The 12,859-nt window shown below is 39.6% G+C and overlaps 1 protein-coding gene across 3 annotated transcripts in view; it reads right to left on the bottom strand.

The window, feature by feature from the left end:
- Positions 1–12,859, bottom strand: part of ATG7 (autophagy related 7) — a 269,209-nt gene that overhangs the window by 211,033 nt on the left and 45,317 nt on the right. For 2 of the 3 annotated variants that reach the window (XM_071222289.1, XM_053929529.2), the window contains exons 6-8: positions 10,360–10,476; positions 8,975–9,136; positions 2,588–2,674 (exon numbers count right to left, since the gene is read on the bottom strand). In XM_071222289.1, coding sequence (XP_071078390.1) covers positions 2,588–2,674; positions 8,975–9,136; positions 10,360–10,476 — 366 coding nt within the window. The remainder of the gene's footprint in view (positions 1–2,587; positions 2,675–8,974; positions 9,137–10,359; positions 10,477–12,859) is intronic. The other variant, XM_071222290.1, reaches the window with a different exon arrangement.

Below are 12,859 nucleotides of genomic sequence, written 5' to 3'. Positions count from 1 at the left end.
GTTACCTACAAAGGAGTTCCCATAAGACTGTCAGCTGATTTCTCAAAAGAAACTTTGCAGGCAAGAAGGGGCTGGAGAGTAGTATTCAAAGTCATGAAAGGCAAGGACCTACATCCCAGATTACTGGATCCAGCAAAGCTATCATTTAGAATGGAAGGGCAGATAAAGTGCTTTCCAGATAAGGTCAAGTTACAGGAGTTCATCATCACCAAGCCCTTATTATATGAAATGTTAAAGGGACTTATCTAAGAAAAAGAAGATGATTAAAAATATGAACAGTAAAACAACAAATTCACAACTATCAACAACCAAACCAGAAAAACAAAAACAAAAACTAAGCAAACAACTAAAACAGGAACAGAATCACAGGATTATCAGTGGGGAGGGCAATGGGGGCAGAGTAGGGAATAAGGTACAAGGTAGGGCAGAGTAGGGAATAAGGTACAGAGCAAGGTACAGGGAATAAGAAGCATAAATGGTAGGTACAAAATAGACAGGAGGAGGTTGAGAATAGTGTAGGAAATGTAGAAGCCAAAGAACTTGTACGTATGACACATGGACATGGGGGGGAATGCTGATAGGAGGGGGGGTGCAGGGCAGAAGGGAATAAAGGGAGGAAACATGGGACAACTGTAATAGCATAATCAATAAAATATATTAAAAAAAAAGAAAACAAGTGCTTCCTTAAAATAGGGTTCATTGAACCCTATATTTTTCCTTATGGTAACTGTGATTATTTTTTGAAGCTCTGTAATTTTATGATTCAAAAACACCACAGGTTATAAAATGCACTTTCAAATAGGACAGAAGGAGAAACATTACCACATTAAATGTACACAGTTAATTGTAAGAAATTCCCAACTTTAGAAAAATTATGAGGAAAAAGCACTTGAGAATGGAGAAAATACAGGATGCGTTTTATATCTGTTTCTCTTGCTGCTCTACAAGCTCTTCAAGGGCAGGAGCAACGTCTGTCATATCCATCTTTCCATCCCTGGGACCTGGCACAGTACCTGGCACTCAGCAAATAGATTTTAAACAAATGACAGGACTGGTCAATTACTCCAGGACTCAATATATGAAAAGCTCTCTCCCCATTCCCTGACATTGGTCAGGGATCCTGGGAGGCAGCTAGAGAGGGAAAGATGATGTCTAACCAAGAGGCCCGAAGCTTACATGTAAAACCATGATGTAGAATCTTGGCTAGTTTCTTTTCCTTTCCCAAAATTGCAGGTCTTCCACTCAGTGACAATTTAACACTTGGCGAGTGTTTAACACTTGGAAATTCACCTTGGTGAGAATGTGACAGGTCTAAGAGAGGATTTCCTGTGAGAAGCAAGAGAACTCTGAAAATGAGATCTCCAGCCTACAGCTCCCTCCAAATGAAGAAATTGTTTTCCTGAAGTGGTTCAGGTCCAGTAGACCACCACCACCACCACCATCTGAAACATTTTTTATTTTGTTTCCCTCTGTCAGTCATGACAGACGGTAGGTTGGTATCTGCTGGATGAACTACACTTGTTAAGTAGTCATCACTTGAACTTCAATTTTTTTTTTAAATTCACTAAAGGCATTTACAACTCTGTTACCCAGCAAGAAAAGGAGAGAGAAGGGAAAAATTAGCATTCTACTTCTCTAACATTTGAAACAGATCAGAAAAGAAATTACAGCAAAACAAACAAACAAAAAGGCACTGGCTGGAGGATTATGTTTTCTAATCCTGCAGCTAATTGATTTTAAGACCTCAGGAAGTTCTTTTCTCACATGTAAAATGGAGGAGTTGAATCATTTTACATCAAAGGACTCCTTCTAGCTCCAGAATTATAGAACTTCATAGAACATTAAAGAGAAAAAAAATCCTCCATGTATTACAAACCAACACATTATATCAAGGTTCAATTTTACAGGGTATTTAAAAGCTATTCAACTTTCATTTAGGAAGAACCTAGACAGCATTAATGCCATTCATATAGGGATTCTGAGTTTCAATTTTAAAACATGACTCTATAAACCTGGGCTCTTATCAAATGTGAGTACTTACTCTAATGCAACACTTGGCAATTTACTTAACCTCTCTATTCCTTAGTTTTCTCATCCATAGGATAACTCTTACCCACACTTAGTACAGACACAAGGCAAGCACTCAACAAATAGTGACTATAACAATATAAATAAATTCTATTGTGGTAACTTCATTGACCTATTTGTTCAGTTTAATCTATCACCATTACATAATTATCTCTTTTCAGTTGCAAAGTTATCTTTTCTTAACTGGTAGAGAGAAGAAGTGGATTAATTCTAGTTAACCAAATATTCTCCAGGTCTAGGTTTTATCAACTGTAAATATAGAGCTGGGACTAAGTGGTACTTAAAGTATGTAAGTTAGAATGCTACATTACATGCTACAAGCGGATGCCTAATTTCAATGAATAAGCATACTTCCGACACTAGGCAATGCGGTAGGAAGGTAATAAGAACAAAATTTCTTTTTCTGAGCAGAAAAGACAAGGAATAAGTTCTTAAAGCAACATGACCTAAGATGAGCTACAGAGCAGGAATGATTGCTAAAGAGAAATCTGTCACTTACCCACAAAGGGAGGTCAGCATGAAAATGCTTTGAAGTACGTAACTCTCCTACTCCCATGAGGCAGGCATAAGTACAAAAAGCAAGAATCTGGACAGAAAAATGACAGAATCCATTTGACACTAGGCTGAATATCTTTTAATATCCCTTTGATTATCCAAAAGTGACTCCAAAAATCCTTAAGTGCTGTGGGAACTAAATCAGGAAGCTCAGTCATTGTAGAAATTAGTTGGCACAATGCTAGGTAAGCCAGCTTAACTATGTGGTTAATCAATAAAAAAAAAATTTTTTTTAACGGCAATCAGAATAATCATTGACCAGGAGTTCTGGGTTCTAGGACTGGCTTTGCTGAAAATTCCTTGTGTGAACTTGGACAAATCATTTTCTTTTATAAGGCAAATCAGCAGAAAGAAGCAAAACGTAATTGAAAAAAAGAAACTTTGTTTAAAAGGTTCATGAAATAAATATTCCTTTCTACTTGGCTGAGAGCATACAACCCATTGAAGGGTCAAGTCACATTTGGCTATGGTCCACCCAACAGTTTCCTGGAAAAGCGCAACAAGAGTAAGGGGAGAGATTGTCAACCTGATGGTCTTTAACAATTTCCACACCGATCCCATAAAACATGTTTATCTGATAAGTGGTTATTACCCAAACATTTGATATAACAAGAAATGCACAAAACAGAGTATGTGTTTTAAAAGAATAAGAAAAAAATTCAAATCTCTAATGCCCGGTGATGTCACAGATGGCTGCCAAAATGCAAAGATCGCTAAGGGCCTACTAAAAGCATACCAAAGCTAGTGCTCTTGTCTAAAGATTTTGGAGCCTAGAATTAAAGGCTAATGTTTTTGAAACTACAAAACATTTCCCAAACATTAAATCTTCAATAATTGCTCTGAAGAAAGCAGAAGACTCAAACAAGCTTTCCAGAAAGATGGCAATGGGATAGCGATTTGGGCTGTTTTAATGTAATCACAAGAACTACTTGTTGTAGCCATGCAGTGCCACCGTGACTGGTAAGTGGAATCAACATTTTATTGAGGGAAATAAGAGCTTAAACTATGCTCACTTTCAACTGACAAAAATGTGTAGAATGTATGTAACATTTAATGCTGGTAAAAGTGCACCGCTGGCAAGACAGAAAATTGGCAGTTTGGGGCAATAGTTATTACACGCAGGGGTGTGCTAGAGATGGCTCAGACAGGCTTGGGAGAGCCGATTGCTGCTTTCTCTTCCCATCTCTGCTAGATGTGACTTCACAATGGTGACTTGACATTGGCTCTGACGGGAGTACCGACACCATGAAAAAAAGCAAACACTTCAAAATCAGGAAGCAAACACTTCCATCCACTCTTCATCTATAAAATGGGAAAAAATACTGCTCACTTTGCAGAATGTTGGAAAGATTATGGATAGCATATATGAGTACCCAGCTCTGTGCTGGACACACAGTCAGAACCTGGTAGCTACAGCTGCTATTGGCTCAGTGGGCAGTGTGCCCTCTTCAGGGGCAGGTACCGACTCTCTCTCCCAGCAAACTGAGGCTCCGGACAGGAGTGAGCAGTATCTCTGGAGGCCAAGTCCCATTCTGGCTTGGAACAGAGATGGGTCATCCTCTTCCTGTTCTCAGAAATCCCACAGGATCCCCCCAGGCAAGCTAATCCCTACCCTTCCCTTTAATTTCCTCTGAGCCAGGGACCCAAATAGGATCCATGAATGGATTTCAGTGTTCTGTGGATCCTCTGACATTACATAATAAAACTATGTATAGATGTATTTTTCCGGCATGAGGATCCATTGCTTCCACCAAATTCTCAAAGATGTTATGCACCAGCACCCTTGCCCAACATTAAGAACTACTGCTCCAAACTACCCATTGCAAATGACACAGCTCCCTCATATTCTGTCTTGTCACAACACTAAGCACGTCTGTCATTCATACTAGACATAAGCTGTGCACAAACAATTCGTAAAAGACTTTATAAGCTACATGGCCTTAGACAGAAGAACACTAACATTAAAGAGAACATTATAATGAGCCATATTAAGAGCAACCTACTATTGTACTTGCTAAAGGCCTACTCTGTGCCAGGCACTGACCCAGAGGCTTCACATAGTGAGCTCCAACCCTCACAACAACTCATGCACACACGCATCCATTCTTCCATTATATTTTACAGGCCAGGGAAGTTACGACAAAATGCAGACGCAATAGTGAAAAATTGAAGATAGGGAACTTGTGCTCAAGGAGCTTACACTTAATGAGGGAAAAGATATTAATCAGAGGTCACCCAAGAAAATGTACAATTACAATTGTAATAAATATGACAAAGAAAAGCTACACAGTGCTAAGAGAGACCAATATAGGTGGAATAACCCTTTTTTACAAAGGTCAGGGAGGGTTTCCGTGAGGAATCATGATTAAGTTTAAATCTAAAGAAAGAATAAACACTTCACTGGGCAAAGGGGAAGGGTGGAGGGGGGTGGAATAGTCAGAAGAGAAAGGAGAGAGAGGGCTTTCCAGGCAAAAGGCACTTGCAAAAACCCTGTGGCAGGACAGCCTTAGCAGCAACTCTGAGGTGGGTAGAGGTGCAAAGCAAGAGGGAGTATGGACTGACTTGGGGTTGGAGCTGCACAGGGAGCAGTCCATGGAAAGTCTAGTGTGCCATATTAAGGAATTAGGTTATTATTCTTAGAGCTCAAGGAAGAAGACATTGCTACGTTTTTATCTTGAGAGTGACATGATCAGATTTGTTTTCTAAGGCTTGCTTCAGATAATACGGGGAGGGATTAAAGGGAGGTCAGAGAAGTCCCAAAGCGATGGTTAGGAAGCTACTGCAGTGAAGCAGATGAAAGATTACAGCAATATAGATTGGGGTGGTGGCAGAAGAAATATGAAGGTGATGGACTGAGAGAAGTTTAGGACAGGAAATCCACAGGATATGGGGATGGTAAAGGACAGAGAGGTGCCTGGCAGGCTGCCCAGACTTCTGGCTCTCATGACTAGGGAGAAAGTGGTTTCACTGCAAGACAGTGATGTCTGAAAGAGGACCAGATTTGAGATGATGATGAGTTTAACCTGAAGATACTGAATTTGAGGGGCTGGAGAAAGCAGGCAGTTGGATAATGTGGTCTGGGGTCCAGAGTGAGGTTCATGGTGGAGGAAGTGGTCACAGGCATCACAAACACAATGAGATCCCTCAGCAAAGAAAACAGACTGAGAAGAGAGAAACTTGGAGGGATGCCGACATTTCTCCACTTTACATGTGAAGACACCAAGGCTCACAGAGGAACAGTGGCTTCCCCAGCAGCTTCAAAGTGCCTGTAAGAGCAGGAGGCAGAGGAAAGAGTAAAACACAAAGCCAGAGCACAACTGCAGGAGTCCACACTGAAAAAAATGCCTGTTTTTTGAATATAGCCCTAAAGCCTTCAGGAACATTTCATGAACTAGGAACACCGAAGAGAAACTGGAATTATGCGAAAGAGTAAACTAGATTAATACAATAAAAGCAGGAAAGACTTCAAGTGAAGTGATGGTTAGATTTCGCAGTACTCTACTTTCCCTGAAGCCTTTTGTGATTAGACCAGTCCACAATGGTTTCTCCCTCCTCCCAACATTCACACACCAGGTGTCCATTAAGTATCTGACATTCCATTAAATGTTGAGGACACAGTGTGGGGTCAAACATGATTTCTGTGCCAAAGTTGTTCACAGGTTGGTCAGAGAGAGGGAGCAGGAACATAAGCAAACCAACAGTGACATTGAAGCTCAGTCAGTGCTGGAGAGAGGCTGCTATCCCAACCCAGAAGAGGACTATCAAATAGTGCAAGGAATCAGCCAGTGCTTCCCAGGAATGATGAATCAGAAAGGGGGGTGAGGTCCTAGCCAGGTGAAGGAAGAGAGACAGAGAGAGGCATGTCTGAAGGCACAAGGTTAGGGGGAGCATGGTGCATTTGGAGGGCATAGTTGTAGTCAGAACATAGGATGCAACTTGTGGGAATATTGGGAGATGAAGCTAGAGCGATGGGCAAGAACTGGTTTGAAGAGGCCCCGAATGCCAAGCTTATTTGTTTTAACTTTATCCTGAAGCCAACAGGAACTGTAGAAAGGCTTTAAGTAGAAGAGTAACATGGTCAAACTAACATGTAGAAAATGCATTTGGGCAGCACTGTGGGGGATGGATGGGACATTCAGAACCACAGGTGGGGAGATTGGCCAGGAGGCCATGAAACTCCCATGAGGCTACCCATCTGCACAGTTTCTGATGAACCTTTCTAGAACAAGACAGGACATAGATCCTGTCCACAGTATCAACCATATCATTTTGTAGGCACTTTCTGCTCCCTGAATTTCTAGTTAACTTTCCACAAGTAAATGTCTAATCTCCCTAGAAGATCTCAGATTCTGTGGGAACATATATGCTAATCCAAGTTTTCCTGAGATGTGACCCTAACCCAGTGAAGGATTCTGTGCCTGAACTTGGTAAGTGATTGGTCTCAGGGCCACAGCACTGGTAAACTCGCCCAGAGCACTTCAAAGGAGACTCCGGAGATTTGTTTAGTCCTTAAAATGATGCTGCTTTGAAGAAGAAAGGAAGTGGATGCATATTAAGCACCTGCTATGCGCTGGGCATTTTAGTCACATTATCATGTCTAATCTTCACAAAGCCTGTAGGAGGTAGTATTACCACTATTTGACAGACAGACTAAAGTAAAGAAAGATTATGCAACTTCCCCAAAGTCACCAAGCTAGTAAGTGGCAAAAGCTTGGTGTCAAATCCAGATCTATTTGATTGCAAAGGTCAATCTCCAACCAAATGATGAGAAAATGGAATAGAAGCAAGTACACAAGCTTTGGAATTAGACCATTGGGCCATGTGACTTTGAGTCTCATTTTCGATAGATAGAAAATGCAGATACTAATAACACCTATTTCACAAAGTTATTACAAGATCAAGTGTGTTAAAGCCCCCTTTAAACTGTAAAGTGCTCTGCAAATTGTTATTATTTTGGCAGAGGTGCACTTTGAGGAAGGACCTCTCATGGACCGCACACAATCTGAACGACAGCTGCTTGCTTTCAAACACGGGCCACTTAACCCTGCCTGCTATCACAGTAGGACCTTACTTTAGACTGTACTTTAAATTATTAATGGTTGGTCTTGTTGCTACTAATTTACCTAAGTTCTGTGAAATTGCCTGGGGGGAAAGAAAAGAATTTTAGTAAAACTTCAATCTCAGCCCCCAATTTAAAAAGGGCTTCCTCTGAAAAAGAGTGTACTTAAAGTAAAAGGTGGCTGAAGTTCAGGCTAAGGACTAATCAGGCCATCAGTTAGAGGCCTCTCTTCTCTCAGTTCAGATAGATCGACATGGCTATTGAAATTATCCAGTGGGTTTCAAATTCATAATACTAATGAATTTTTAATTTTTAATTTACAATTTTCTGTATGGCTAAGACAGCTTACTATATATTTCATTGCTTCTGAAGGACACTTACAGTACTCTTTTACTCATTCAAAAATTTTATTGAGTGCCCAGGATACTAGACACATAGCTAGACACTGTGTAGACATGGTTCCTCCTGCTAGGAGCTTACAGACGAATACAGTGCCAAAAATAACTTGTACAAGGGAGCTGCATGGGAAATGAGGATCAGGTAATAAGTGCCAAGAGATCATAAAGGGATAGGTTCCACAAGGCCCCACCATGAGAAGGCTTCACAATGGAGGTAGGATTTCAATAAAAAGACAGTTTCTTGGGATTTTCACAGGTAGAATAAGTTTCGAGAAGAGGATACAACATGAAGACAAAGACATATACAGAAAAAGTTCTAGGTATGTTTGATTAGGGGCATTGTCTGGTGAAAAACAGACACGCTTAGTTGGAAAAACGGTTTAAGAGGGAAAAAGTGGAAGACAAGGCAGGAAAGGTAGCTTGGAGCCAGAAGGAAGACACCATTAACTCTTGATCAACAAATGATATAGCGGACATGAGCAGTTTGAGGCTCTTCTTCAGTAGTGGTGCACAAGATGAAAGCAAGAAGACTCCACCTGTCTGAGAGTGAGATAAACAGGGCCTGAACTACAGTTGTAGCTCTGAGAATAAATTAAACGTAGATACAAAATGTATCAGGAAAGAAAACTGAAACAACTTCATCACTAATGGGAAGCAAGGAATCCAAAATTACTCTGAGGTGCAACAGAGCTAGAGAAATCTAAAGCGGGAACCCATCTGGGAACTGCAGGGTGGGAGAGGGTGAAGATAACAAGATGTTCTGAAACAGTCTTTGGAAAGCTAAAGAAATCTACCTGAGTTTGAATTTGGCAGTGGTCTATCATAACATGAACATCGAATTTTTTTTTTTACTGGATAAAAAAATGATACTCACAGTTTCTCTGACCTTTATCCTTTGATCTTGGAAGAAATCACTGCAGTGTTTAAGCAAGGAAACCAGCACGGTGTCCTCATCGTATTTGATTAAGAAGTAAGGTAGCGCTGGGACTCCTTCAGCTTGACAGAGATCATCATATGCGCACTCGAGGGCTTGAATCTGAAAGTAGGAAACACTGAGTTATTCTCCAGATAATTACATATCTGGTTCTGAGCTAAAAATTAACATAAAATAAAAGGTAATTTCAAGCCAGAGGGCTGGAAATGACTGATCAGGTGCCCCAAACAATACCACTTCACTTTTATGTACCATTTTTCACGTGCATGGTGGTGCGTCTTAGGGGCACAAAGGGACATTTTATGGTACAGCACGGTGGTTCTCTAAGATGTGAACCACACAGGTTGAGAGAGGTAACCAAACATTAATTCTCTTCTGGAATAACCAGGCATGAATATACCATTGGTGAATTTTACCCTGAACCTTTCTGTAATCTTTAACAGCTTTATTGAGACATATGCACTTACCAACAACCGACCCAGTTACAGTGCACAAGTCAATGCTGTTTTTAGCACGTTCCCAGGATAACCATAACCACGGTGATCTGAGAACACTTTTGCTCCCTCTAAGAGAAACCTCACACCAACAGCACTCAATCCACATGCATAAGCCTGTTCCTCAACTTTTATTTCTTCCTGGGAATTTTGTTCCACAAAAGCACCACCTTTGATTTTTCTTAGTAAAAACATTTATTTTTTAATCAGTAAGGGCTGCTCCCTAGCTTCGGATTTCAGGATTTTAGCGACCAGCTTCATGAATTCAAATTATCTCTCCACTCAACTTTTCCTCATCAACAGTCCGAATCCTTTGGCTTAGGGTCTGTCTTCTACAAGCCTGATTATTCTCATTGCTCTTCTTGGGACCATCTCTAATAGCCTCGTTATCTTTCTGGAACTGCAGGACTAGCTCTACATGTACCATTCTTGATGCAGAAGTTCTGCAACTTGGCTTGAGGGAAAGAGAATGTCTTCTATTTGGTTTCAGAGATTCTCATCCCAAAGTATATTGCCTTATGATCCCCCCACCACATTTTAGCAAATTCTTACAGTTTTAAAAAAACATCCTTGTAATTCCTCCCTACTGGCTTAGGATTTTACCAAAATCCTAAGTCACTGAAAACCTGGAAAAGTATTGCTTATTACATTTTCAAAATGATTTTATAAATATTTTGTGAATAAATCTGTCCCTAGTACCATTTTTAGAAGATTCCACAGTGACCACCTCTTCATTCAGACAAATGCCTATTTATCTTTAGAATGTACTAGATAAACTAAGCTTGCACGTTAAACCCAATTGTACCTGCATTTTGCTTTATTTGTTGATACCTGTTTTGGTGAAAACCTTTGATCCAAGCCCACTGGCCCGTGAATGAGGGGTATACTCTCCGGAAGGCAGAGAGCAGGGGAGCAAAACCAATAGTAGAAGTGGTACTTCTTCAGATCCTAAAAGAAAGAATATAATACAGGATATTAACATAGCATTAATGACTAAACTGAAATGCATCTATTAATGTAACTTCCCGTAGCCATGTAAGACAAAGACTGATGCACACAAGATGTGACCCGCTTGTCAGAAGTTCTCATCTCCAACAGAACTCATGATGGGTACTGAATTTCTGTCGGTATCCCAAAACACTCTCACACACCACACTACATGACGATAAACATAATATATACTTTTGGCCCTGTATTAACAGAAAGTGTTCAGTAAGAAATTGCCATCATTGTCATCACTGTTTAATTCACAAAACCATGCTGGGAAGTTAACTATTATCATTCCATTTTATAGACAGAGAACTAAAGCTTACAGAGGGCTGAAGAACTTGAACAAAACAAAGACAGTAAGTGACAGAGAGGGGATCAGAGAGGGGGTCCCTTTGCTCTCAAAACTTAATCTTTTGTTCATGATACAAAACACATTTAATGTTCCATCTGTGGAGATAAGACCTGCAAACACAGTTACCATTCTCTTTATAATCAAAGCATTTAAGCACATTATTAAAGAAGCTGTCCTATTCACAATCTATAGGTGCTGAGATAATGTTGCTTTCAGAAATCCTTATTAACAAAACAAACAAACATGCACAATATACCAGAGACTTTGAAATAAAGAACAAACTGACAGTAACCTGAGGGGAAGGGGGAAGCAGGTAATGGGGGAAAAAAGAGGAAGGGTTTGTCAAGGAACATGTATGAAGGACCCATGGACAAAGCCAAAGGGGGGAAGGATTGAGGGTGGGAGGGGGGATGGGTGGAGTGGGGGAAAGTGGTGGCAGGAAAATGGAGACAACTGTACTCGAACAACAATTTTTTAAAAGAGTAAAAAAAATAATAAAACAATAAAATAAAAACAAAAAAAGAAAAGAAATACCTTATTGGTGAAATTCAAGTCAACAGCTATGAAGTACTTGCTATGTACAAGGTAAAACATGAGACACTGACAATAAGAAGATGAATAAAACCCAGTCCCAACCCGTGGGCAGATCACTTTCTGCAGGAAACTGAGATAAAGTGAGTGCTACAGGTGCCACAGAAGAGGTCTAAGAACTAAGGAACTTCCACAATAGAAGAGATTATAGCTTCCAGAGTGCGACTGTTCCCCTATCAGGGCATGCGATGCAGAAGAAAGGACTGCAAAGCTGTCCTAGATACTGTTTCTGCTCAGGTTGAATGCTCTTGCCTCTGAACTCTTTTTTTTTTTTAATTTTGATTTAATTTAATTTTTATTTTCTATTGTTATTCAATTACAGTTGTCTGCATTTTCTCCCCATCCCTCCACCCCACCCCAGCCGAACCCACCTTCCTGAACTCTTGCAGCGTTTGTGGCCTAAATCCCTCATGCAGGATCCCAGTTACACAGCTATTTGACAGCTTACCTGCCAGTCTGTTACCACTGACCACAATGTAGTGTATTTGCCTAATTAATATTTCTTCTTGAATCTTGCTACAATTTAAAAGTTCATGGTTGCTCCATAGCTTTTTTATTGAGATATAGTTCACACACCACAAAATTTACAATGATAAAGTATATTAATTGAGTGGTTTATTTAGTATATTGACAAGGTTGTACCACCACTACCACCCATTCTAGAACATTTTCATCACCCTCCCACAAAAATAAATAAATAAATAAATAAATAAATAAATAAATAAATATCATTAACACAGTGATTTTCAACAAGTATGCCTCAAGAATTTTTAAAACATGCAATACCTGACTATTTAGTCAGGGGCACTGACCTCTTTTCTCTCAGATTTTCTAATAAAAAAATGACAACAGCTAACACAACAATAGTTGCTGGTGTAAATGAATAAAGATTATACCTATTTTTCTGTCAGATTGGCAAGAAATATATATTTTTTGGTGTGCTGTAGAATTTTAGTAATTACTTAATGTGTGCCGTGAGATGAAAAAGGCTGAAAACCACTGCATTAACAGAAAATCCCCATTGCCCCCTCTCCTGATCCCTGAAAGCACTAATCTATTTTGTCTCTCTGGATTTGCTTTTCTGGACTTTTCGTATAAATTAAATCATATTGGGTGACTTTTTAAAATATAAACTTATATGTAAACATGTAGCCAGATGAGAAAGTCTAGTAACTACAGTTTCTGCTCTCTTTAAATTTGCCAGAAATTGACCAACTAGGAATAAATTATCTTTTGACAATAGCAAAACAAACTGCAAAACTGAAATAAATGAAGTGTCTGTTCCTTTGAGTCCTAAAAACAGCAGAAGAAAAAAAAACAAAAATACCTCCAGAAATTATTCTCTCTTTTTTGTACTTAAATGATTTGTCATAACTGATCTTTAGTAAAAGGTTAAAC

Source organism: Desmodus rotundus, chromosome 8, assembly GCF_022682495.2.
Source record: "Desmodus rotundus isolate HL8 chromosome 8, HLdesRot8A.1, whole genome shotgun sequence".
Classification (NCBI taxonomy): Eukaryota; Metazoa; Chordata; class Mammalia; order Chiroptera; family Phyllostomidae; genus Desmodus; species Desmodus rotundus.
This window is presented reverse-complemented; position numbering and strand designations above follow the sequence as displayed.